The 27404-nt window shown below is 62.7% G+C and overlaps 1 protein-coding gene across 2 annotated transcripts in view; it reads left to right on the plus strand.

Annotated features, from left to right (window-relative positions):
- PRKAR1B (protein kinase cAMP-dependent type I regulatory subunit beta) overlaps window positions 1-27404 on the plus strand; it is a 65623-nt gene that overhangs the window by 19199 nt on the left and 19020 nt on the right. For both annotated transcript variants that reach the window (XM_081092052.1, XM_081092051.1), the window contains exons 5-7: window positions 15968-16029; window positions 16870-16916; window positions 24168-24326. In XM_081092052.1, the coding sequence (XP_080948178.1) occupies window positions 15968-16029; window positions 16870-16916; window positions 24168-24326 (268 nt within the window). The remainder of the gene's footprint in view (window positions 1-15967; window positions 16030-16869; window positions 16917-24167; window positions 24327-27404) is intronic.

Below are 27404 nucleotides of genomic sequence, written 5' to 3' on the forward strand. Positions count from 1 at the left end.
ATTCCCGTGGCCGGGGCGAGGGCCCAGCAGACAGACCCAACCCTCAGGCCGAGGCGCCTGCTCCTGGCCGGGCTGGGCCTCACAGACCCACATCCTCCTTCACCCAGAGGCTGGCCTGAGGGAAGGTGCTCGCCCGGTACAGCCCGCCCCGACTCACTGTGGGGCCCTGCTGCACCTCCCAGCCCCCCGCCCCCCCCCGGCCCCCCGCGGCTGGGTTTAAGGCAGACTCCTCCTACCCTCCAGGCCCCTCCTAGCCCCGAGCACTAGCTGGTTCAGTAAGCGCATAGTTGAGGGCCAGCCTGGCACGAAACCATGTCTCCGGGCTCCAGGCTGCGTGTGTCCAGGACGGTCTGTGCTGGGGCCCTGGGCCCCAAGTTTCCAGGTCCACAGGCTCGTGGGGTGGGAGAGCCAGGTGGACAGGAAGTGGAAGCAGATGGTTGGATTAACATTCCTCTCTGGGAGGGTGGCTTGAACGAGGCCTCACCTGTGGCTGTGCTCTAGGGTTTGGCGCATGGGAAAGCTCACGTCCCATCTCCAAGCCCCACGGCTCCTTTCTCTGGCCACGGCCCCCAAAGAAACAGGCTGATGGTCAGGGCACGGGTTCGGGGGGAGTGGGCAGGGGCTGTCTCACCTGCCCCGGGATGTCTCCCTGTGGCAGCCACGTGGCTGCTTTCCCAGTCCTCGGGAGCTGGCTCCGCGGCTTCGTCTGGGCCCAGCGGCAGTTTGGCGAGGGCAGCACCATTCTGACTGGGCGTGCAGGACATCTGCCTGCTGCTCCCTCCGTGTCCCCACCAGCACGTTCCTTTGCAGATAAGCCCACGTGTAGGGTGACTGCACTTCTCTGCTTAGTGACTCTTCCTGCTGAATTCAGGTTTAAGACAAGTATATCATCACTACCATTACCACCACCATCACCACCACCATCGCCACCATCACTTTCATCACCATCACCACCACCACCACCACCACCATCACCATCATCACCACCATCACCACCACCATCACCACCATCACCACCATCACCATCACCACCATCACCAGCATCACCATCATTATCACCATCACCACCGTCACCATCACCACCATCACCATCACCACCATCATCACCACCATCACCATCATCACAATCACCACCACCACCACCACCACCACCATCACCACCATCACCATCACCACCATCACCACCATCACCACCATCACCACCATCATCACCATCACCACCACCATCACCACCACCATCACCACCACCACCACCATCATCACCATCACCATCACCACCATCAACATCACCACCATCACCACCATCACCATCACCACCATCACCATCACCACCATCATCACCACCATCACCACCATCATCACCACCATCATCACCATCACCATCACCATCACCACCATCACCATCACCACCATCACCATCACCACCATCACCATCACCATCACCATCACCACCATCACCATCACCACCATCACCATCACCACCATCACCATCACCACCATCACCACCATCACCATCACCATCACCACCATCACCATCACCATCACCACCATCACCACCACCATCACCATCACCACCATCACCACCACCATCACCATCACCACCATCACCACCATCACCACCATCACCATCATCACCACCATCACCATCATCACCATCACCATCATCACCATCACCATCACTACCATCACCATCACCACCACCATCACCATCACCACCATCACCATCACCACCATCACCACCATCACCATCACCACCATCACCATCACCACCATCACCACCATCACCACCATCATCACCACCATCACCACCATCATCACCACCATCATCACCATCACCATCACCATCACCACCATCACCATCACCACCATCACCACCATCACCACCATCATCACCACCATCACCACCATCATCACCACCATCATCACCATCACCATCACCATCACCACCACCATCACCACCATCACCATCACCACCATCACCATCACCATCACCATCACCACCATCACCACCATCACCACCATCACCATCACCACCATCATCACCACCATCACCACCATCATCACCACCATCATCACCATCACCATCACCACCATCACCATCACCACCATCACCATCACCATCACCACCATCACCATCACCACCATCACCATCACCATCATCACCATCACCATCACCACCATCACCATCACCACCATCACCACCATCACCATCACCACCATCACCATCACCATCACTACCATCACCATCACCATCACCACCATCACCACCATCACCACCATTATCACCATCACCATCACCACCATCACCACCATCACCATCACCACCATCACCATCACCATCATCACCACCATCACCATCATTATCACCATCACCATCACCACCATCACCATCACCATCACCATCACCACCATCACCATCACCACCATCACCATCACCACCATCACCATCATCACCACCATCACCATCATCACCATCACCATCACCATCACCACCATCACCATCACCACCATCACCATCACCACCATCACCATCATCACCATCACCATCACCACCACCATCACCATCATTATCACCATCACCATCACCACCACCATCACCATCACCATCATCACCACCATCACCATCATCACCACCATCACCATCACCATCATCACCACCATCACCATCATTATCACCATCACCATCACCATCACCACCATCACCACCATCACCATCACCACCATCACCATCACCACCATCACCATCATCACCACCATCACCATCATCACCATCATCACCACCATCACCATCACCACCATCACCATCACCACCATCACCATCATCACCATCACCATCACTACCATCACCATCACCATCACACCATCACCACCATCACCATCATTATCACCATCACCATCACCACCATCACCACCATCACCATCATCACCACCATCACCATCATCACCACCATCACTGTCACCATCATCACCACCATCACCACCATCACCACCATCACCACCACCACCATCACCACCATCACCATCACCATCACCACCATCACCACCATCACCATCACCACCATCACCATCACCATCACCACCATCACCACCATCACCATCACCACCATCACCATCACCACCATCACCATAACCACCACCATCACCATCACCACCATCACCATCACCATCACCACCATCACCATCATCACCATCACCACCATCACCATCATCACCATCACCATCACTACCATCACCATCACCATCACACCATCACCACCATCACCATCATTATCACCATCACCATCACCACCATCACCACCATCACCACCATCACCACCATCACCATCACCACCACCACCACCATCACCATCATTACCACCATCACCACCATCACCACCATCACCACCATCACCACCATCACCATCACCACCATCATCACCACCATCACCACCACCATCACCACCATCACCACCATCATCACCATCATCACCATCACCACCATCATCACCATCATCACCATCACCACCATCACCACCATCACCACCATCACCACCACCATCATTACCACCATCACCACCATCATTGCTGCCATCATCTTGCTGGAGGCTCTCTGGCTGTGTGGGGGTAAGTCAGTGGGCTTCCCCCTTGATGCCACTTTGTCCAGACCTCCACATGGACCACCAGCCATGCCTCAGTGCTCAGTCTGGGGAGGGGCTGGTGTGCCCTGAGGGCATGCCACGGGGTCATGCTCTGCTCCGCCTGGGCCTGCTGGAGCGGCTGCCCTGGGGCTCAGGGCACAGCAGCAAGGACTCTGGGAGGCCCTTGTGTCCCCTCCTCACTGCACAGAAGGGGACCCCTTGCCCTGGCTTCAGGCAGCACGTGTCCCGCTGGGGCTGGAGCCTGTCCTCATGCTGGGCGGCTCTCCACAGCCCTCTGCCGAGCTGAGGGCTCCAGGTGAGGGGCTGGGAGGCGGCAGGTGAGGCCTCCTTGCTAGGTCAGCGGGGACCCTGGGCAGTTACTCTCTGGTCAGTGGCCCAAACAGCCCCAGCGGTGGCCTGAGATGTGTCGAGAATCTGGCCTGGCCCTGAGGTCACGTCTTAGGCTGGTGGAGGGAGATGGGAGCCCTTCCCGTGCCCAACCAGGGCCCTGGAGACAGAGCAGCGCACGCCCGAGAGCCGACAAGTGTGATGATTGGGAGGCTCCGAGGGGGTGGGTGGTCCAGGCAGCAGCCTGTGCAACGGGCCCTCTGCTGGGGCCTCATTCCCGGGGCTGCCAGGCGGGCGGGCGGGTGGAGGGGGGCACCTCAGTCTGGGGCGGCCTTCCTGGCAGCCACCCGGGCTCCCTGCAGCTCTAATTGAAACAGGCCTCTGGCTGGGCGCTGGCCGCCGGCCGGGAGGCTGCAGCTGTCTCCTGTTATCTCTCTCTTCCTCCTACCGCATGCCTTCCAGCCTGTTTTTCCACAAATTGGCTCAGGTCCCCAGGTGATGGGAAAAACAGGCCCGGCTGCCCAATTCACAGGCAGCCCAGCCTGAGGGCCCGCCTCCTCCCTCCCCTCCCCTCCCCTCCCGCTCGGCTGGGCCTAGGAACCTGCGCTTCCCTTTCAGGCCTCAAAAAACAAATGATTGTTTTGGAAAACGCGAGGCCACATCTGAAGAGACGCTTAATGGCTTGAACACGCAAAGAATTTGATTTTCGTTTTGCCAAAGCCGAACTCCCTCTCGGCAGAGGCTGCCAGGTTAGCAAACCGGGGGCCGCGTGAGCCAGCGGGTCCGGGAGGCTGGGCTCCGGGCTCTGTGGCCGAGTCACATGCTGGGTCCTGAGCCAGTCCTGGCCAGAACAGCGCAGGCTCGCGATGTGCAAGGTGCATCGCGCAGGTGAGGCCCGGAGCTAGGGCTGGGAGAAGCTGGGGGGGAGCCCTGGCTGGGCTGAGGCTGCGCTGGGCTGACCTGCCCACCCCCAACCCCTCCCCCCTCGCCACACACACACACACACACACACACACGACGATGCCTTGCCAGCCCCTCATTATGCAAGGCAAAGGCCACAACTTTTATTTTTAAAAATACTTTTATTGATTTCAGAGAGGAAGGGAGAGGGAGAGAGAGAGAGAAACATCCACGATGAGAGAGTATCATTGATCGGCTGCCTCTTGCACGCTGCACACTGGGGATCGAGCCCGTGACCCGGGCATGAGCCCAGACCGGGAATCGAACCGTGACCTCCTGGTTCATAGGTCAACACTCAACCCCTGAGCCACGCCGGCTGGGCCAGGCCACACCTTTTAAAGATAATAACTTACCACGTGCCCAGAGTGTTCCAGTGAATCGGGTCCCGCGGTTCTGTAAGGAGGACTGCGCTGCAGTTTTGCTTCTCGAGGGAGACCTTACTAGAAAGGGACTTGTGTTCTCGAGGCGCCTCTGACCGTGGGATTTGGAGGAGAAAGGGCCTTGGGGCCCCGGCCTGGGGCCACCATCTGGCAGCCGCGGGGATCCAGCCTGGGCAGTGGCTGTTGGTGCCGTAGCGCTTTAAAACGGCCAGAATTCGGCTGGGTGCAGTCGGGCCGCTGCAGACCCCACCACTCCCCGTTGTCGCACACCCGGCCCATTCACCTCCTTCGTCACCTGGGACGCCGATGGCTTCTATTGGCAGCGCCCGCTGTATCGGTGGGGACGCTGAGGCCGGAGACGGGGCAGACGGCCCAGCTGCCCGCTTGCTTAGGGGCAGGAAGTGGGGCCATTTCTTCAGACAGGAGAACACCCCAGGGGGAGGGGTCCGGTCCTGGAGGGACACCAGGTTCGTGCCCCTGGCCGTGAGCTGGCCTCCTGCACCTCCCGTGGGTGCGGCCGGGAAGGAGGGATGCCTGTTCAGCCCCCGTGGGCGCCTCGAGTCACTAGAAACAGCCGTGTGTCCTGCGGGCGGGGGTGTGAGGTCACCAGTCGGCGGGGCTCGGGGAGGCTGTAGGGCAGCCCTCACCCTGACCAGGCGGTGGCCGTGCGGGTTGGGAGGCGCCAGGAAGAGACCAGGGGGCCGTGGGTCTCCTGTGGGGACGGTGTCTGTGCCTTCCTCCCGGACGTGGCCTCGTGGCCTTACTCCGGCCTCAGACCTTGCCGCACGCAGGCCCGGGTGGGAAGCGTGTCGGGAGGGGCTGTGCCGTCCGCGCCTCACCCTCCCGCCCGCCCGCTCGCCGCCCGTGGGGAGGTTGTGCCCCAGGCCAGGGTGGCCGGGCTGGGCCGCACCGTCTGGGCTCCGTGCCCAGGAGGCCCCGGCTCTGGTTCCGCTCTGCGTCCCACACGGCCAGCCTCTGAGCAGGACCTGCGTGGTCCTCTCGTGCTGGGGGAGGGGCTGCTGGAGGGGCTGATGGCCCCTTCAGGGGAGGGGGATCTCGCCTTGTCCACCCGCTGTCGGTTCTCCTGTATTAAATATATATATATTTTTATTGATTTCGGAGAGGAAGGGAGAGGGAGAGGGAGAGAGAAACATCAATGATGAGAATCACTGATTGGCTGCCTCCTGACCCCACACTGGGGATCGAGCCCACAACCCGGGCCTGTGCCCTTGACCGGAATCGAACCCAGGACCCTTCATTCCGCAGGCTGATGCTCTATCCACTGAGCCACACTGTCCAGGGCCCAGGTAGTTGTTGGCTTTTCACTGTCACTGGAATTCTTTTGTTGTTTGGAAGTTCACCTTCTTCCCTGGAATTTCTCGCAGGGGATGAAACACCCGTGAAACTTACCATTTAGCCATTCTTACCTGTCCAGTTCCGTGGCATCAAGTGCATCACGTGCCCTGACCGGGAATCCAACCGTGACTCCTGGTTCCTAGGCCGCGCTCACCCACTGCGCCCGCGGGCCGGGCTGCACGAGGCTATTGGACACAGCCTCCCACGTGGAGAATTTCGGGCGCCCACGGCAGGAGAGGGACCGCGTCGGCGAGACCCGTGTCTGTGCTACAACCCCCCCCCCCTTCCCCACTGGAAGGGACAAACCCCGAGCAAACCCCGAGGGCAGGTCACCCCCCACGACTACCTCAGTGTCGGGCGAGTGCGCCCTGGGCCCGGCTGCCCCTGTCGGATGGGCAGGTTCAGGGACCGGGATTCTCACCTGAGGGCACAGCCCGAGCTGCTTCTGGAACGGCCCTGCCTGGCGGCCGGCGCCCCTCTCTGCTCAGGGCCGGTCCCCTTTTGTGGCGCTGGGGGGGCGCGGGGGATGGGGGGCAGTTCTGCTCGGCCGGCGGAGGGGGGGGTGGCCCCGACAGCCTCGCTCTTCCTGGTCTGGGGACAGACAGCTGGTTCGGCTCCTCCTTCAGAAAAAGCAACAGTTGCTGAGAGTCGGAAACAAAGATGCGCTTTGACTGGGGAACAGCTGTGGGGGGGCCGCCACCTCCTCCCGCAGCTGCCAGACCCGAGTTGGCAGCCTTTAACCCTTTGGGGCCGCGGGGCCCGCCGCCCGCCTGCCCGTCCGCCCTGGTAACTCCTGCTCAGTTTTTGTGGTAAGAAAACGCTTTCTTCGTGACTGTAGAGCAGTCCTGGATTCGAGGCCAAGTCGGGGCCATTGAGGGAGAGCGAGCCCGCCCGTCCGCCCGCCCGCCCGTCCGTCCTTCGAGGGGCCTGTGGTGAACTGCACGCCATGCCTTCTCTGGGGGACGCGGTGTCTGTTCCCATGGGGGCGGGTCCTAGTGGTGGGATTTCCGGGTCGTGTGCTGACCTCACGTCTAATTTCCAAAGAAACCACCTGTTGTCCAAAGTGTCCGCACCACCCACCCTCCCGTCTGCAGTGTGGTCTCTGCACCCCGAGGGATGTGTGTGGGCTCCCCAGTCTCTGCACCCCAAGGGGTGTGTGTGGGGTCCCCAGTCTCTGCACCCCGAGGGGTGTGTGTGGGGTCCCCAGTCTCCCATCCTGAAGGTGGTGTGGGTCCCCTTTCTCTCGTCCTTGCCCCGTCAGCACTGTCTTCTGAGTCTGGTCACCGTCATGGGTGTGGCTTTGACTGCATTTCCCTCCTGACACTGAGCCCGTGTCTCTCCCGGTGCCGTGGCCACTTGTACAGATTCTCCGCAGAATGTCTGTCCCGGTAGGTTTTGAGTCTCGGCCGTCCGCCCGTGGAGTTGGAGAGCCCTGTATGTCGGGTGTTTATCAGGTCCCCCCAGTCTGTATTTGAGCTTTTCGTTTTCTTAATGGTGTCTTTCAAAGGACCAGCGTTTTAAAGATAGACGAAGTCCAACTTATCAATTCTTTATGTACGGTGCCTCTGTTGCTACATCTACGAGCTCTGCCTAACTCCGGTGAATGAAGGCATTCCCCTATCTTTCTTTTAATAATTTTGTAGTTCTGGCTTCTCCATTGGGGTCTGTGATCACTGCGAGTCACTGTGTGTATACGGCAAGCATGTCAAACTCGCAGCTGGTGGGCCGCATGCTTCGTTTATTTTGTGGCCCGCTGGCCGCGAATTTGACATGCTTGGTGTACGGTGTGAGGCAGGGCTCTACGGTGTGAGGTGGGGATCTATGTTCACGCTTCTCACGGGGTACGTCCCGCTGTCCCAACGCCATTTGTGGGAAAGCAGTTCTCCCCCAGCGCCTGGCCTCAGCCCTGGTTGAAGGTCAGTGCTGTTTGTCCCTGGGTCCCTGGGGCTGGTCCATGGCCCCGTGCGCCTGGCATTGCTCAGAACCGCCCTGTCTCGAGTGATGACTGTGGCTTTACTGTGAGTTTTGAAACCAGATGTGTAATCTCTCTTACTCGGTTCTATTTAAAAACGGTTTGGTGCCCTGGCCAGTGTGGCTCGGTGGTTGGGCATCATCCCATGCACCAGATGGTTTCAGGGTTGATCCCTGGTGGGGGATGTGCAGGAGGCAGCCAACCAATGTTCCGCTCTCATATCGATGTTTCTCTTTCTCTCTCCCTCTCCCTTCCTCTCTCTCTAAAAAAAAAACAAAAAAAAACAATAAAAAAATATTTTAAAAAAATGGCCTTGGCTTGCCCTAGCCATTTCGGCTCATTGGATAGAGCACTGGCCCTTAGACTGAAGGGTCCGGGGTTCGATTCTGGTCAAGGGCATGTACCTCAGTTTCAGGCTCCTCCCTGGCCCTGGTCAGGCACATGCGGGAGGCAACCAAAGTGTCTCTCTCACATCGATGTTTCTCCGTCTCTCCCCCTCCCTTCCACTCTCTCATAATCATGGGAAAATATCCTCAGGTGAGGATTAACAACAACAATGGCTTGGCTGATAGGGGCCTTTAGGTCATTTTCCATGTGAATTTTAGGTCATTTTCTGTTTAAAAACCTGCACTGGATTCATGGGCCCGTTTGAGATAGAACTGGCGCCGTGTCCCACCGCGGCTCCCAGGCCATGAGCTGGGAGGTCTCCCTTCACCTGGTGCGGAGGGCAGACCTGGCAGACAGGTGTCTGGTCTCCTGGCAGGTCTGTCTCATGTTTCATTCTTGTCCAGGCCGCCGGGGGTGTCTGGTGGGCGGGGTGCCCCCTGCACTGGAGGCAGTGGCTGGGCCTGGGGGCGCCCCCCTCCCCCGCCCTGTGCGTGTGCCCCAAGCCCCTCTGGGGGATGGCCTCTTGGTCACCAACCCTGTTCTGTGCAGCCATGGCCTGCGGGAGATTCCAAGCTGGTTTTTAATTGTGTGGGGTGTTCCCGGCTCCTGCCTGACACCGCCGGGGCTATGCCGGGGCAGCTTTACCCGGCCAAGCGCTCGCCCCCCAGGTATCTGGGCACAGGGCGGCATTTAAAGTGCAGCGTGCCAGGCTGGGGGACGCAGGGGTTCCTAAGGAGTCTTCAGGCTCTCGCTCCGGGTCATTCTGAGGGTTGGCTGAGCGTCTGCGGGGGCCCGGCCGGGTGCAGGCCTGGGGTACGCGTGCCCTGGGCCTTGTCCTCCGGGAAGGCAGGGGCCCTCGGGAGCAGGCTGATCGCTGGGACCTTCACGATTCACCATGTAACCTCACGGCGGCCACGGAGGCTGGTGTTACAGACGAGGAAGCTGAGTCCAGAGCAGCGAGGGGACTGCCCAGGCCCGTGGCTGTGGAGGGAAAGCTGGGATTTGAGTCCTGCTCCACAGACGCCGGGTCAGCAGCACAGACGGGGAAGGGCCTTGTCCGGCTGGGCCCGGGGAGCGGGCGGGCGGCTCGGCCGAGGCCAGGCAGCCCACGGGCAGCAGAGCTGGGGGTTGGCCCCAGCCGTCCTGGTTCCGCGTCCACGTGCTTCACCGCGGTTCCCCTGACCTGTCCTGCTGCCCCCACAACCCCCGGAGAAGGCAGCACCTGCCACGTCCCTCCTTTTGTGTGGAGCCCTGACCGGCTCGGGGTTTGGGAGGAGGCCTCCCCCACGACCCTACACCCTGCCCACTTCCTCCCGTGAGGTCCCCGCTGTCGGCAGGAGCTGCTCCAGACAGGACAAGAGTGAGGCAGGGTGGTGCCCACCCTAGGCCAGGAGGAGAGAGACGGGGGGGGGGGGGGGGGGGGGGGAGCATCACAGAGAGAGGGGGAGAGAGGGCCCGCCCACAGCGGCTCAGGGAGCTCGTGATGAGAGGCTGCGTCCTGGGCTTGAGGTGCGGCCACCTGGTGTCACTGTGCCCCTGCCGTTGGAGCTGTCGGAGCCGTTGGAGCCGTCGGAGCGAGTGGCTGGGACTAGTGACTGACGGGTTGGGAGGGAGGGACAGGCCAGCAGGGCTCGGGAGGAGGACGGGAGGCCTGCACGCCCCTGGGGAGGCGCGGGGCTTTGGGCGAGGAGGGTCCCAGTGGCGCAGGGCGCACGGGGTCGTGGCGGCGACCTTGCTCTCAGGAGCCTCTGCACAGAGGACGCTGAGGCTCAGCCTGGCCTGCGGGAGAGGGACGGGCGCTCTGACCCTCCTCCTGGCCCTGCAGCCGCGAGCCTCCGCCTCCCTGAGCCGAGCTCCAGAGCCCGAGGGTCCGTCCCTGTCCCTGCCCCCGCCCCGCCGGCTGCCCTCACGGGGAGGGTCCTGTGAAGCTGTTCCGGGATCAAGGCCCAGGGTCCTGGGGCGGGAAACGCCTCTCAGCCCTGGCTCCAGGCCTGCGGTCCGTGTCCTGGGGCGGCCGCGCGGCTGGGAGTGGACCGGGGGAGTCGGGCTCAGGTGTGCCCGCACCCCGACATCCACGCACAGGCCAGGTCCGCGCGCAGACTCCGTGGCCTGGCCCTGGCATGAGGCCTGTTGGGTGGCTGTATGCCTGGTCCTTGCCCATCTGTCTCCTCAGCCCCTTGGGCACCTCCTGCGCCAGTGTGACCTGGGGTGGCCTGGGGCCTGGGCGTGGCTGGGTGGCCTGGGCGTGTCCCACGGTGCCTTCAGCATGAAGTGTTGGCAGTGAGCGCGGGAGGAGCAGCCACTCTACGGGCAGCCTTTTCTCTCAGGATAAAGGCCAGGCAGATGAGTAACAAGACCCAGTGCCCCCAGTCCCCCTCCCTGTGGGGGAGCCACGGGCCACAACTCACAGAGACCACCCTCTGGGGGTCCACGCACCTCACATGCCTGCCCACCGGACACGTCCCTGCCGGACCCCCCGCAGGTCACAGAGCCCCCACCCCGGTTTGCTTTCTCGGCTCCACAGGGAGGTCACCGCCTGGGTCCCCCCCAGAAGCTGACTGAGCGGCTCATGCACCTGGGGGCTCTCGCATCTGTGTCCCCCGCCCCCACCGCTGACGGGGTCCTGCGCGCGCCCCCGCCCCCGCCCCATGGTCAGGCCCGTGCCCGGCCCTTTGGAACAGCTGGGAGCCTCTGATCGGTTCCGCAGCCGCGGGAAGAGCACAGGCGTCCAGGAGCCTGGAGGGCTCTCCGCGCCTCCCGCCCACGTGCTGCAGGGGCCGGAGGCTGGGCGCACCAGCTGCCCGGATCTCATGATCGCTCCGTGGGCCGCTGCGTTTAAAATAAGCAAGGTGCCGTTACCCACAAACATTCCACCCCGGGAGGTGACGGGAGGGGGAGGCGGGGGAGGCCGGCAGCCAGGGCTGGAGCGGCTCCAGGATCTCCCGTCCTCCACCTCAGACACCGGGCGTGGCCTGCACGGAGGACCTGAGCCCGGGGTCATGCCTGCCCTGTGGTGACTGGGTGGCTTAGCGACTGGTCGGCGGGGTTCCCCAGACACTTCATCCATCAGGGCTTCTCACTGGTCACCTGCAGAACGGTCCCCCTCGGGGTCCAGACTCGGGCGGGGGCAGGGGGCAGACTCCAGCTTCCTACAGCGAGTGTGGGGACCAAGGAGCCCTGATTGGTGGTGATGGGGGGAGGGACCCCGGGGGGCTTCTTGGAGGAGATGAGGACAGGGTTGTTCAGGTGGGAGAGATGGATGGGACGTAGGGCTCTGCAAACCCCTGTGCTGGCCAGGCCAGGCCCGTGTTGTACCCGAGGAAGCGAGGCCCAGGGAGTGGACGTGCCGGCCACTGTGTCCAGCCGGCCGGCCGGTGGGGAGGCCAGGCTGACCCAGGCCTGAGCCGCAGGGGGCTCTGCAGTGGGCGGGCCTCCTCAGGCGAGCACGGATCTGGCTTTGCTGCTGAAATGCCCCCTGTGACTGCAGGCAGCGTGTCCCCCTCTCCCTCCGGGGGTGGGCGTTTGGGAGAGTCTCGGGGGAGAGGCCTTGGGGCGCCCTGCCCCCGCCCCGACCTCTGCTGAACCCCAGTTGGGGGCCACCCACGGGCGGGTCCGAGCCCTCGGAGCAGAGGCTGTGATGAGGTTTCCAGCTCCGAGCGATCCGGTCAGTGTGGGAGGCAGGGGCCGCCGGTGCCCATCCTCCGTCCCTGCTCGACCGGCTGTGAAAGCCATCGGCCGCTTCTGGGGCCTCCTGACCGCCCGTCCGGCCAAGGAAGCCGCGTGACGGCGGTCGGCGGTCCAGGGAGGGGCGTTGGTCCCTCCGTCCCCGTCGGTCGCCCTGTGGTGTGTGTGGCGGCGGAGGCTGGCCCGGTCGGCCTCGCTGTGTTTGTTGAGTGAATGAGTGACACCCTGTTTGGTGTTCACCGTTTTGCTGTTGATTTGAGTCGGGGACTGCGTTTGCCTGGGTCCCTGTCCCCTCCCTGTAGCAGAGTCCAGCTCCGCCCCAGCTGGCCGCTCCCCGCACCCCGTGGTGCCTCCAGGTGGGCGTGCGGGGGATGGGCTCTTGGTTGAGTGGCTCCTGGAGCCCCTGTCCCCCTCACAGGGAGTTGGTTTCCACCTAGGATGGTGGCTGGTAGGGTCGTCCTGGGGGCACCCCAGCCAGTGAGATGGTCCCCTCCCCCCTCCAACATCGGACACTGTGTGGTGCTAGCCCCTTCATCGTTTATTCTTTAATGTCCACAGGATCCGTGGTGACGTCCCCCTTCCATTTCTGACATTAGTGATTTGTGTCTTTGTGTGTGTGTGTGTGTGGGTAGCCTGGCTAGATGTTTCTAGGATTTTTAAAAATCTCTTTAAAGAGCTAGCTTTGGTTTCATGGACTTTCTCCGTTAACGTCCTATTTTAAATTGCACCGATTTCTAGTTGTAACGTTTATTGTTTATTTTCTCCTGCTGACATTGGATTTAATTTGCTCATCTTTTTAGTTTCCTGAGGTGGGAGTTCGGGTGTTCGGGTTTAGAGCCTCTTCCTTTTCTCCCGTAGGCGCTCAAGGCTATGAGTTTCCCTCGAAGGCCGGCTTTTGCTGCATCCTGCGAGTTCTGATGAGTTGTGTTTTCCTTTTCATTGGGTTCCTCTTCTCAGCGTCCTCGGGGCTTCTTTGCGTTATTTATAAGTGTGTCCTTACCCTGCAGATACTCACGGTTCCATGACTACACCCTGCACCGTGGCCCTGCCTTATCCACAGCGCGGGCAAGGGCACGGAAAACAACACGATAAGTAACAAGTGGTGACACAGGAATAGACTGTTTTGTGCACTCACAACTGTAAACCCGTGTTTGCCCCACCCGCACGTTTAAACTGTTTCTTTGGTGAAAATCCTAAGAATGAAAGCGTAAGCCCTGCAGGTCCAAGGGCACGTCCGTTCTTGTGCGTGTTTTTTTCTTTTAATTTTTTTATTGATTTCAGAGAGGCAGGGAGAGGGAGAGAGAGAGAAACATCCATGATGAGAGAGAATCATGGATCGGCTGCCTCCTGCACACCCCACACTGGAGCCTGAGCCCACTACCCGGGCATGTGGCCTGCCCAGGAATCGAACCCTGACCTCCTGGTTCCACTGAGCTGCGCCGGCCGGGCTGGGCAGGCTCATTTTGAAGGGAACAGTGCACGTTCGCCAGCCTGGTCCCGAGTCATGCCTGGGAAGAGAGGCGGGCGCGTGCTCAGGCCGTGCCCGAAGCGGAGACAGCGCCGTGTGCGGGCATCAGCCCGGCCGGGGGGCGGTGCGCAGGGCCCGGCTCCTGGGAAATATTACCATAACGAGTTCAAGTTTGTTTTTTCTTTTTCTTTTTTTCCAAATATGAAGCTGGAATTGCAAAAGCATTTCTTAAAGACCTGCTCGGGTTAAGAGCCCCGATGGGGTGGTTCTGAAGGAATTCAGTTGTAAAATGTGACCAGACTGTCTGCAGGCTGAGAATCCTGGCCCGGCAGGGGACAGAGGCCGGGCTGGGCGGCCGGTGAGGGGGCCTGGGAGGGGCCCCCACAGACCTCCCCAGAGCCCCTGCCGCCTCCTTGGGCAGAGGGACCGTCGGAAGCAGAGAGAAGAGAGCTGCTTTTCTGAGGACTTACCTACGTTTTCTGGGGCCTGGAAGCAGGAGGTGCAGGCTGTTTGGTTCTGCGCTTGGTTTGCTTCCTGCAGCTCAGCCTGACATCACACAGCTTCTTCGGCGCCCCCTTAATTAGCCGGCGCACAGGGAGCAGGCCCCTAAGCTCCAGGGTGCACCCCTACCTGCTGGCCGGCTTCACATTTCTCTTTGGGGAGCCACGCGCCGTGGGCGGGCACAGCCTCAAGGGTGATCATTGCATCTGGGGTGCGGGCGCTGACCTCTGACTGCGTTCTGGCTGGGATCCTGGAGGTGAAGGGACTGCCAAGTGCGCCGAGCCCTGCCCACCTCCCGCAGGCCGGCTTGGGGGCATCTCTGCCTCCGTCCACTCCACAACGAGATTTAGGAAATGACGTGGCAGCTGCCGTGGCACAGCCCTGGGCATGGCCTCGCTGGGTGTGGCTCACCGAGCAGCAGGTCGGGGCCTGGTGTCTAACGTGGAGGCGCGGCCTCGGATCCCGTTTCCGATCCAGCTGCTCAGGGCGCCTGCGACGGGGAAGGGCCGGGTTCTCGTGGAATCCCGCCGGCGTGGGGGGGTGGGGGTGGGGTGGGGGTGGGGGTGGGGGTGGGGGTGGGCAGCCTGCGGCTCCGCTCGCTTTCTAAGTTGGAGTCCAAAGTGGCGTTTGCAGGGCGACCCCGTTTCTGTAAAAACCCGAATGGCAAACCCGCCCAGGCCAGAGGTGGACCAGGAGGGCCGGGCCGCTGCCTGGACTGCGGGGTCACAGAGGACTTTATGATTTATTTTTCAGGCTCATCCTCAGCTGAGGACATTTTTCCATTGATTTTTAGAGACAGCGGAAGGGAGGAGGGGAGACAGAGAGACACATCATTGGTTGCCTCCTGCACGCACCCTGACCAGGGCCAGGGCCCGAGGTGTGTGCCCTTGACCGGAATCGAACCCGGGACCCTTCAGTCCTCAGGCTGACGCTCTATCCACTGAGCCAGGGCAGATTCTATTTATTTATTATTTTACTTGATTTATTGAATTTTAGAGAGAGGAAGGGAGAGAGAGAGAGAGAGAGAGAGAGAAACATTGATTTGTTTCCCCTTGTCCCCTTGTGCATGCATTCAGTGGTTGATTTGTGTATGTGCCCTGACTGGGGATTGAACCCGCAACCTTACAGCATTGAGACGACGCTGTAACCAGCTGGGCCTCTGGGCAGGGCACGAAGGTTGAATTCCTCCTTTACCTGACGGGACGATCTTCTGGCAGCAAGACTGAGCCCCTGTGAGGTGAGGGGCGCCGGCCGGGCCCCCGCGGGTCTCACATTCACTGTGTCTTCTTTCCAGCGACATATTCGACGCCATGTTCCCCGTCACACACATCGCCGGGGAGACCGTCATACAGCAAGGTAGGCGTCCTCCTCTCAGCGAGCCGACCAGGCTGTTCCCTTAAAGTTATTTGCTTATTAGTTTACTTTTTAAATATGTATTTATTGACTTCAGAGAGGGAGAGAGAGATGGAAACATCAGGATGAGAGAGCATCCTGGGTCGGCTGCCTCCTGCACGCCCCACACGGGGCATCGAGCCTGCAACCGGGCCTGTGCCGGGACCGGGAACGGTGAGCCGCGTGGCCGGGCCCACTGAGGCATTAATGTAAAATCTTGTGTGTCTTCGGGAAAAGTCACCAGTGAAACAGCAGTTTCCTGAACAAGCGAACCCGACAGTGATCTTGCTGTCAAGTCCACGACCTGAGCCCGGGGAGCACACGGATGGGGGGCCGGTGAGGTCCCCACCCGGGCACTGGGGGCCACGGGGGGGCGAGATGCTCGCCGGCCGACTGAAGTGAGTTCACAGGGAATGTGCACAGCAAAGCACTGTGTTTACACCCGAGATACAGACCTTTCATTTACATACTTTCTTGTTAATCCGTTGATTTTTAGAGAGAGTGGAGGAGAGAGGGAAAGACAGAGAGAAACGTCTGGGTTGCCTCCCGCACGAGCCCCGACCAGGGCCCGGGCCGGGGAGGAGCCTGCAACCAAGGTACGGGCCCTTGACTGGAATCGAACCCGGGACCGACACTCTATCCACTGAGCCACACCGGCCAGGGCCATTTAAATACTTTTTAAGAATAGACAAGACCCAGGACTCCTTGGGTGGTGTAGGCGGCAGCGCACAGAGAGGCCACAAGACAAACAGGCCGCAACCGTGTCCTTTGCGTGAAACACATTGCACCTCTCTGTTGTTTCAGGGGATGAAGGCGATAACTTCTACGTCGTTGACCAAGGGGAAGTGGACGTAAGTACCCCCTGGCTGGCTTGGGGAAGCAGCGCCTCGGTCCACGTCCAGTTTTGGTGTGACACCAGGTCACTGGCAAGCTGAGGCCCGGACACACCTTCTTCCTGGTGGTCAATGTTCACCCTAAGAGTGACCGTGGCATTTAGCAGCTGGTCGGGACGTACGGAAGCGCAGTCTGACACGGCGCCTGCTGGCGGAGCTCCCCTGGGCAGCGCGTCCGCGTCTGCGGGTCTGTCGGTGGCTGAGAGGTTGGGCGCGTTGGGTGTGAAGACACCGTCTGTCTCCCAGAATGGGGTTTCTCCTGGTTTTACTGTTTATTTACTCCCGCCGTCTCAGGGGTTGGGGGACCCACACGTTTATGGAACTGCTGTCCTTCAGTCACGGTCGGGCTGGCCCCTGCTGCATGGCTCTGTGCGTCCCCCACCGGCGACACCCACAATGCGCCTAGCGTGGCCTGGATGCCGCGGCCTCTGGTTCCTGCAACCCCTGTGCCGGGAGCCCCACCCTCGGTGGCCTGTCAGCTCCTGATTCTCCTTCCGTCCCCCCACACACTGCCTGGGTGTCGGCACGGCAGGTGCCCCTCGGTTGTGGCCTCTGGGGCCCCAGCCGTCCTGCGTGGGACTGCTCTGGTCTGCACTTGGCGCCACCACATGTGCTGGGCTGCCCGGCAGGTTGGGGTCCGTGCCCTGGTGCGCGTTCAGGGTGTATGTGCCAGACCCTGCGGCCACCGCATCCCAGGCTGGCCCCTGAGTCGCCCCTGGACCTCAGACGCCAGCACTGGGGACAGGGCATCTAGTGGCCTCCACGCCCACCCCTCCTTCGTCAACCGTAGCCCCTCGAGGTGGGCCCCCTGCTGCCCAGGGATGCCGCCCCGCCCAGCCAGGGTGCTTCAGGCTCGGCCTCCGGTCCAGCCGAGCTATTCTGGGGGACAGGGACTGATTATCTGCCCAGCAGCCCGTCTGTGTCCGCTGTGGCCGTGTTCTGGGAACCGGGCAGGCGGCCCTGGCTTCCGGAGGTGGTGGCAGAGGAAATGAGTCACCACGGAGATCTCGGTGAGGTCACGCGCGTCGTCCGAGGGCCGCAGCCGCAGACGGGAGTCGGGGTTTCGTGCATGCCGAGCGCAGGCCCTGGGCCAGGCGGTGGGTGGGTGGGTGGGGGGGGCGGGCTTCTCTCTCCCACCAAAGAGGGACACTGAGGCAGGAGCCGAGGGCCACAGAGGAAGTGTGGAGGCGGGAGGCTCCGGCTGCCAGCCCACAGCGTCTGCTCACGCTGGCTTCACTTGGGTTAAAAAAAACTCCAGCCCAGGAAACAGGGAAGACAGACGCGGGTGCGGCCCGGGCCCAGCTGGGCAGCGGCCTCAGCGTGGACGCCGGACGGCCCTGCTTCAGAGCCGCTGGGTGCGAGGGGGCCCCGGGGGTGTTGGGCTCCTTCCTGGTTCGGATCCAGCTCCCCCTCCGCCTCACCATCCCAGACTCTCCGCTTCCCTGGTTTATTCTCCTGTGTTTAGGGGGCACTGGCTGTGTGCTGGGCCCGGGCACAGCCCCCAGTGCGCACTGGGTGTGGCGATGTGGGGGTGGGGAGGTGGCCCGTGGGCAGGGAATTCTCGAGGGAAGGTCTTGCCTCTGGGTCTGCACCCCTCTGTCTCCTCTGACGCCTGCTCTGCCCTGCAAACCCCTGTGCCTCCTCCAAGGCCCTGCCCAGCCGGCCCGGCTCCCCTCTCGGCCGCCCCCCGGCAGGCGCCCACGTGGTCTGGACCTCGCTTCCCACTGCCCCTCGCCCTGAAACGTGCCTCCCTTTCCTGCGTTCGCGGAGTCACGGGAATCTTCCCGTTAAATTCCAAAGGCCTCTTCCCGGTGCCGATCGTGTGCGGGAAGCTGGGGCCGTGCTGAGCGTGGAAACCTGAGGTCTGCTAAGCGAGCGGGTGTCGGGGGAAACCCTTTTGCCCAGAGTGCTTTGCCATTTCTTTCTTTCTTTTTTTTTTTTTAAAAAGACATTTTTGTTGATTTTTGAGAGGAAGGGAGAGGGAGAGATAGAAACATCAATGAGAAAATCATTGGTCGGCTGCCTCCTGCACGCCCCCCGCTGGAGATCAAGCCTGCAACCTGGGCCTGTGCCCTGAGCGGGAATTGAACCATGACCTCCGGGTTCATAGGTTGACGCTCAACCACTGAGCCACGCCGGCCGGGCTGTTTCTTTCAAGGAGCCTGGGGGCCCAACGTCGGGGTCTCCAGAGCTGTCCCCTGGCCCTGTGGGCAGACAGCAGGTCAGATACCCCTCGCTTGGGCCCGAGGCGCAGGCCTGTCACCTGCTGCTGGCACCTGAGCCTCCGTGTCTCCGTAAATCCTCCCGGAGGACAGGCCCAATGAGACCACAGTCCTGGCGCGGGGCCGGTGGGGCTCGGTGGGCGTGGTCTGTCTGGCCCTCTGTCCCCCCCACTGTCCTGCTCGGCGGACCCCACATCTGTCTGTGGAGCAGAGGGGGACCCCGAATCTGCACGGGTGCCCCTGCTGCCCGAAGCCCCAGCCTGGCCTGTTAGCGGGTGGGGCGCCCTGAGCACCCCCTGCTGTGGGTGGGCGCTGCCCTCTGACCAGTGGTGTCTGACGGGTCGGCCAGGTGACCAAACGCCACAAACACCAGGTTTAGCTTGAACCATGGTTTTCCGGAGACGGTGGAAGTGCCTGCAGTGGCCTGTGTGTTGCCAAGAGCTATAATCCGCCTTCTAAGTATAAAAGCATCTTCCGACTGGTTTTATTCCCGGAACGTGGCATCTCCACCTAAAAGGCACTCGGCACCGACCCGTGGGCTCAGGAAATGCCAGCTCCTCCCTCGGCCTTTGCGTGGGGCTCAGCCCCCCCTTACCCTCTCCCCGTTCCCCCGGATTCCCTCTGGTTTCACCCGAGGGTCTGGGAGGAGAGCCTCTGGCCCCCACGGTGGGAGCGAGGCCTCACGCAGCGGCCGGGACAGGGCGCCCGGGACACGGCCGTCTGCTCTGCGGGTCACGCTGCTGCTCAGTGTCGGCCTGGGGCCGTTCCGTTTTCTCGTTATTAAAATGCTCACAGCATAGGACGTAACCTACTATGTTGAGGATTTTTTTAAAAATATACTTTATTGGTTTCAGAAAGGAAGGAGAGAGAGATAGAAACACCAATGAGAGAGAATCATGGATCAGCCGCCTCCTGCACGCCCTCCACTGGGGATCGAGCCTGCAACCCGGGCCTGTGCCCTGAGTGGGAATTGAGCCGTGACCTCCTGGTTCCTAGGTTGACGCTCAACCCCTGAGCCACGCCAGCTGGGCTGCATTGATGATTTTGAGGTGCACAGTTCAGGGGCAGTGAGCACAGGCACACTGCTGTGCAACCGCCGCCACCAGCATCTCCGGAATGTTCCATCTTCCCAACCTGAGACTGTCCCCATTCAACACTCACTCCCCCTCCCCAGCCCTGGCCCCACCCTCCTGCTTCCTGTCTGTGAATCTGAGGACTCCCGGGGCCTTGTATGGACCCAGTGTGTGTCCCTGACGGGCAGATGTCCCCGAGCACATGCCCTCCGGCTCCTGCCCAGGCAGTGGAACAGTTTCCTGCCTGTGTGAGGCGGAGCGATCCTCCGCGGTCTGGATGGGCCCAGAGCTTGTCTGTTCTCCCACCGGTGCCCACCTGGCTGCTCCCGCCTGTCGGCTGCCGGGAACATGCAGCTGCGAACGGGGTTGTGCAGGTGCCCCTGCCCTCAGGGCGTCTCTGTTAGTTACCACGCGGGTCACCGTGGCCGCGGCCCAGAGCTGGCTGGGTGTTTTCCTGCAGCACCTGGTGCCTTCTGGCCTGTCTCATCCACAGACCCTCGGGGCCCCGTGTGCGTGAGGTCGACGCCATAGGGCAGGCCGGGGACCCTGAGCCACGATGGATTTGGGGTTCCATCGGAGGGAGCCTGCCCGGCCACCTGCCACCCCGAGGGATGGAGAAAGAACCCCCGTGGCTGTTCCACGTGCCCAGGTGCACAGACAGGAGCTTTGGGGGGAACGCCTTTGCCAGGGGTGGCACCTCGAGCAAAACCCAAACAAATCCGCTGCCAGGTGCTCTGGGTTGAAGGCCATGGAGAGGGGACCTGGGCTTCCTGGTGGGAGGAGCAGGTGGCGTGGCTGGGGCTGCCTCAGGGGGCGCCTCCAGGGGACGTGGGAAAGGGGATGTCCCGGACCAGGTGCTCACACACCTGCACAGACGCCCCCACTCCTGGTGGCGGGAGCCTGGGAGGCGGGAGGAGACGGGCCATGAGCTTTGTCACCACCTAGAAAGCACTCGCGGAGATTGCTGCCCATGGGGTGACCTTCACCCCGGCTGTGGCGATGGCACAGGAGCTGGGGCGGGACGGGGCCGCACTACCGTGTCTGCCTCGGCCACGTGGGCCGCTCAGGTGACTGGCTTCTCGTGTCCAGTTCCCAGACAGTTGTTTCAGCTGCATTTTATTTTCTGTGGAGTCCGGGCTCGGGGGCAGGCGATGGAGCGAGACAGCGGGGCCTCCCCGCCCCCGGGCACCCAGCTTCTCCTGGCAGTTTCCCCAGTTCCCAGTGGCCCCAGCTGCCTGTCCAGCTGGGCATGACCAGGTGGGCACAGCCAGGTGGGCACTGCCAGGTGGATATAGCCAGGTGGGCACGGCAAGGTGGGCACTGCCAGGTGGACATGGCCAGGTGGATATAGCCAGGTGGACATGGCCAGGTGGGCACAGCCAGGTGGGCACGGCCAGGTGGACACTGCCAGGTGGGCACAGCCAGGAGGACATGGCCAGGTGGGCACGGCCAGGTGGGCACGGCCAGGTGGGTGATGTTCTCAGTGCTGCTCTGCCCCTGACGTCCCCTGCTGACAGGAGCCCAGGGCTGCCTGTGGCTGGCTTCTGCGGTTTTATTGAGGAGGTTGCTGTGCTTCCCTCAGCGTCGTCTCCACCTCCAGCCATGTCTGGTCAGAGCTTGTCCGACCCGAGCCTCTGTCAGAACCGCCTGCTACAGCACCGGCCGCTGGGCCCTATCCCTGGCGTCCGACGTCCACGGGTGCCACCGGTCCCAGGCGGCTCTTCCGTGACCTGGTCAGGGCCCTGGGCTCCTGGCTGCCCCCTGCAGGCTGCCCCCCACAGGCTGCTCTCCACACGGCACCCGGGGCACAGATGTAAGCCACGGCGGGCCCAGTGCGCCTCCCGTGGCTCCCGGGGCTCCCGGAGGAGCGTCCACACGCTCCCTGCCCACGGGCATCTCCCCACGTGGTGTGGCTGCATCCAAGGCCTGCGTCCTGGCCCTCTGCTCAGACCCTCTCTCCACAGTCTGTGCAAGGCCTTCCGGAGCCTCCGCCCGTTCTCTCCTGGCTCGTGTGTGCGCGTGTGTTCGCACCATCCTTTGCCCACAGCCTGTCTCCTGGGTGGGCAGTGTGTCCCGGGAGCTGGCACCGCCTGCTGCTGCTGCTGGCCCCACGCGCACGCGGCTCCAGCCTCGGTGCTCAGGCTGCCGCGTCACGAACGGACGGACGGACGGACTGAATTAAGGGATGAACGAACGAAAGGACGCAGACGGCCGGGTGGGGGCTCTGGCTTCGACCCGAGAAGCCAGTCAACGGCGATAGCGTAAACGTGGCCGAGTGGGGCCTCCCACCATTTTCTTCTAAAAGTAGAAGAAAACAACAACAAAATGAAACAAAGCAAGAAGCAGCCCCTGTGCGTGCCAGCTGGGGCAGGGCCGGCGCCGTGGGGACAGAGGCCACTGTCCGGGAGAGACGGCCTTTGTGCGGGGCCGGCGTCCGGTCGCACAATGCCTTCCTCTGAGTCCTCGCGGGCGTGCAGTCCTGGGCTCTGGGTGTCCACCCGCGGGGCCCAGGTCCCCGTCCTGCCTGCCGCGCCAGCCGTGCCCCTCCCCCCGTTAGGGATGTGCCCTGGGAGAGGTGGGGGTGCAGCCATCACGCTGGCTCTGCTCTGACACCCCTGTGGCTGGGTCCCTGTGCCGTGTCGTGGGTGACGGGGCACCCGGCCTGCCCAGCAGCCGTCCGGACGTGGCTGCCTGGATCCTGGGTGGGAGGGGAGAAGCCACCCCTCCCCAGGCCCCTGAGCTGCGTCTCCCTCACGACTCGGTGCCATCAGACTCGGGCTTCTGCGGGGACAGTGCGGAGGGAGCTGCGGAGGGCCTGGGCTGCAGCAAAGGCCACCCCGGAATTTCCCTGGGGGGGTGGGGGTGGGAGCCCATGCGGCGTTCGTGCCAGCCGAACAGGAACCAGCCGAACCGGAACCAGCCGAACCGGAACCAGCCGCCCCCGAGGGCCGGTCCCCCCGTGTGGCCGAGAAGATGAGGGTGCTGGGCCCGCACACCGACACGTGGCAGCGGAGGGTTTGCTGCGTGATCCCTTCAGGCACGAGGTCCTCACGGCCTGTCCCTGGCAGGGGCTCCGGGAGACCCCGCACTGTGACCTTGCGTTTCCCTTGAAGCTTCCCCGCTCGCCCTGTCCCCTCCCGCTGCGTCCCCTCCCGCTGCGCGGCGTCATCACCTGCCCGCATTCCCCTCCGCTGGGCAGCTCTGGGCACCGCTTACCACCAAGATAATGACGCGTTGATTGGGACAAGAATGGCTTCCATGACTCAGGGCAGCCCAGTCCCCCCCAGGCCGCGCCCACGTCCCCAATGGGGTCCATTCTTCGTGCCCATTGACACGGGCGGGAAGGGATAAAGCCGCTTTGTGCCCGGGCGGCCGCTCTGCATAACCCACAGTCCACGCTGTGCTCGCTCGGATGCGGGGCCAGGGCACAGTGGATCGGGGCACGGGGAACGCGGTGCAGCCGCCCTCGCGGCTGAAAGGGAATCTTGTCTGGCCTCTCGCTGGGCCTGGCGGGGCCCATTGACGGCAGGGAGGACAGCGGGGAGACACCCAGGCTGCGGGGGGGGGGAGGGGGGCTCCCGGGGCGGGAAGAGGAGGCAGTTGATGAATGGAGAGGCAGGAGCCTGCCTATGGAAGTGCTGAGTGGGCGGGACCCATCGGGGTGCAGGCAGGGAAACTGAGACCAGCGAGGCCCATCTCCGGTCCATGGGGAACGGGGTGGAGGTCCTCCGGGCGGCTCCCACCTCCAGCCCCAGGCCATCCTCTCAGCCTTGACCAGAGGCCACCTGCCTTCGGGGGATTGAGCAGGGCTGGGGGGGCGGGCATGGCGTTCCACCCACCAGCCAGGGCATTCGGTGGCGGCCACGTTGTCCCTGACCCCACGCGTCCCGTGACCTTCCTCTTGCTGTCCCCAGGTGTACGTGAACGGGGAGTGGGTGACCACCATCAGCGAGGGCGGCAGCTTCGGGGAGCTCGCGCTCATCTACGGCACCCCCAGGGCGGCCACCGTGAAAGCCAAGACCGACCTCAAGCTCTGGGGCATCGACCGCGACAGCTACCGCCGCATCCTCATGGTGAGTGGCTGCGGGGCTCCCCGGGCCGGACCTGAGCCTGGGGAGTGTGTGTGGGGGGGCGGTGTGTGTGTGACTTCCCAGCTCCCTTTGGGCAGGGCCTGCGAGCTGGTGGGTGTGGAGGGGATTGTGGGGAGCTTGTTCAAAGGGGGCCTGCGGTCACACAGGTGCTTTTCTGAGCTGGTCGGGTGGCCCCGGAGAACCAGGCAGGGTGGGCATGTAGCCAAGGGTGCCCCGGAGAACCAGGCAGGTGGGCATGTAGCCGAGGGTGTCCCGGAGAACCAGGCAGGTGGGCATGTAGCCGAGGGTGCCCCGGAGAACCAGGCAGGGTGGGAACATAGCTGAGGGTGCCCCGGAGAACCGGGTGGGCATGTAGCTGAGGGTGCCCTGGAGAACCGGGTGGGTATGTAGCTGAGGGTGCCCCAGAGAACCGGGTGGGCATGTAGCTGAGGGTGCCCCAGAGAACCGGGCAGGGTGGGCATGTAGCTGAGGGTGCCCCGGAGAACCGGGTGGGCATGTAGCTGAGGGTGCCCCGGAGAACCGGGTGGGCATGTAGCTGAGGGTGCCCCGGAGAACCGGGTGGGCATGTAGCTGAGGGTGCCCCGGAGAACCGGGTGGGCATGTAGCTGAGGGTGCCCCGGAGAACCGGGTGGGCATGTAGCTGAGGGTGCCCCGGAGAACCGGGTGGGCATGTAGCTGAGGGTGCCCCGGAGAACCGGGTGGGCATGTAGCTGAGGGTGCCCTGGAGAACCGGGTGGGCATGTAGCTGAGGGTGCCCCGGAGAACCGGGTGGGCATGTAGCTGAGGGTGCCCCGGAGAACCGGGCAGGGTGGGCATGCCCAGGACAGGAATCCCTGCCATCAGAAGGGAGGTGAGCAAGAGGAGAGGTTGCCAGGAGACTGGCCTCTTCTGCCCTCTCCTCCCTGGGCCTGCCCGTGCTTGCCGCCACCTGCCCCTGGGGCTTGGTTGTCTTGCGAAGGCCAGCCTGGGTGGGGCAGTTTCCGGCGAGGGGCTGTGGTTGGAGGACGGGGAGCCCTGTGAGCTCGGCCAGGTGTGAGCCTGGAGGGGGTCCCGTCTCGGGAATGAGGGACGGGTGTGGCTGGTCTGTCACGATGGGGGGGGGGTTCGGCTCGGGGTTGGGCCCGTGGGGAGCTCCTCGTTCATGCACGCGGCAAGGGACACTGAGTCCCACCATGGCCGCCGCAGGAGCGGCTCGAGTGCCCAGGGTGCTGCCCGTGGACATCGTGTCTCCTGTCTAGAGCCTGCTCACCTGCTCACCTGCTCACCTGCTCTCTCTCTGTCTGTCCTGAGGCCTCCTTCCTCCAGGGGTGGGGTTTCAGGACAGTTCCTGTGCCTGGAGGCACCTGGCCCCGGGGGTGTGCGAGCCCTTGTTTCCCGCCAGGCTGCCGAGCCCTGCTTGGCTGTGGGATTTTTGTGGCTGGAGCCTTATATTTAGAGAAGTTCCCGAACCAGCGAGGCAGCTGGCACTTCCTCTGAGTTAATTCTGGTCCCTGGGCACTAAGAATAGCCCGGCTGTGCTGCAGGCAGGAAAATGACAGTGTGCCCCACACGGCATGTCCGCAGGGCGTGTCCACAGGGCGTGTCCCCAGGGCGTGTCTGCAGGACCTGCCACTTCGGCCTCAGGTCCTCATGTGGGCAATTTGATGCTGTGAAATAGTGGGTCCCCTGTGTTTGCTTAGCACCGAGCTGGGCAGGAGCTGGGACACGCTGCCGCGGGCACAGGAGCTGGGCAGGGGCATCGGTGGTGTCGCCAGGGAGGGGGCTGCCTCCCGAAATGTTTGCTCCGATTCTGCGTTCCCTAGAGTGTCCCCTGTCTTCCCCCACAGCTCCCAGAGGGAGGCCTGGCGGGCATCCGGCACCGGCTGGCTCACCCACCGTCTCCTTTCTTTTAAGCTTCAGGACCCTTTGTTCACCTGAATCCTACGTGGGAGCTGAGTGGTTGGAACTCAGAATTCTGTGGTAGAGGCTGGGCTGGGGTGTCCTGAGCCAGGGACCGGGACCCTCCCGCCTGGCTGGGCCTCTGGCTCCCGGGCTGTGAAGTGCGCGTCCAGCAGGCGCGTGACAAATGCTCCACTTCTCCAGCAGGCGGCTGAGAAGTCCCCTGGTCCCAGGTGGTGGGTCCTGGGTGAGTGCACCTTAGGGGGGTGGAGGGTGCCGGCAGACGCCCTGCAAAGCCACTAGGATCACAGCTGGCCTCCTGGACCGTGCGGAGTGAGCACATGGCCTGAGTCCCAACCCAGCCTCACCTGCTGTCTTAACACAGAGGAAACTTTCTGAAGCCGGGGGTGGGGAGGGGGAGGGGGGGAGCATCCCATCAGCCTTTGGGGCGGGTCTCCTTCCCTGAGGGTTTCGGGCCGTCCTCCGCTGTCATTCTGCGCGGGAGACGGATGGGCCTTCGCACTGAGCTTTCGAGTCTCGGGGCCCCGGGCGGACCTGCATTCCACCAGCGGGCGGACCTGCCGGGGTCAGTGTGAGTTAAAATTGTTGTTCCAAAGAAATGCCTTTGTCGTGACCGGCGGGACCGGGGTGGCGGGACTGGGTGGCCGGCTGGGTCTCCCTTCCTCTGGTGGAGAGAGGCCGGAGGGCGGGCGGTCGTCCGTGGAACAGGGCAAGCACGTGGGTGCAGGGCGGGCCCGTGCCTGCCCCTCTGGGGGAGAAGTTTCCAGAACAGTGTGCAGCTCTGTGGTGTGGCATCGATTCTGTGTCCACCTTGGCCCCACCACTTAGCAGCCGTGTGGACATGAGCAGGTTGGGACCCCTCCCTGAGCCTCCACACCTAGAAAGGCCTGAGGGGCCGGGGAAGCCGCTGACCCGGAGGACCTGTGTCCGGCAGCCACGGGAAGGCTCCCTGTGCTTCCTCTGTCCACTCCCCCCGGCCGGCCCGTGTGTGGGTCTCTAACACCGTCTGGCGGCGGGCATGTTGTCCGAGGGCCGACCCTGCCGCTCCGCGGGAAGCAGGCTGAGGTGGAGATGCCATCGGCAGGGCGCTGGCAGCAAGGCAGGGAGGGGGAGCCCAGATCAGAGTAGACAAAAGGAGGTGGTGCCGGGCCACCCTCCTGA

The sequence above is a fragment of the Myotis nattereri genome, assembly GCF_964212035.1.
Source record: "Myotis nattereri genome assembly, chromosome: 5".
In the NCBI taxonomy this organism is placed as follows: Eukaryota; Metazoa; Chordata; class Mammalia; order Chiroptera; family Vespertilionidae; genus Myotis; species Myotis nattereri.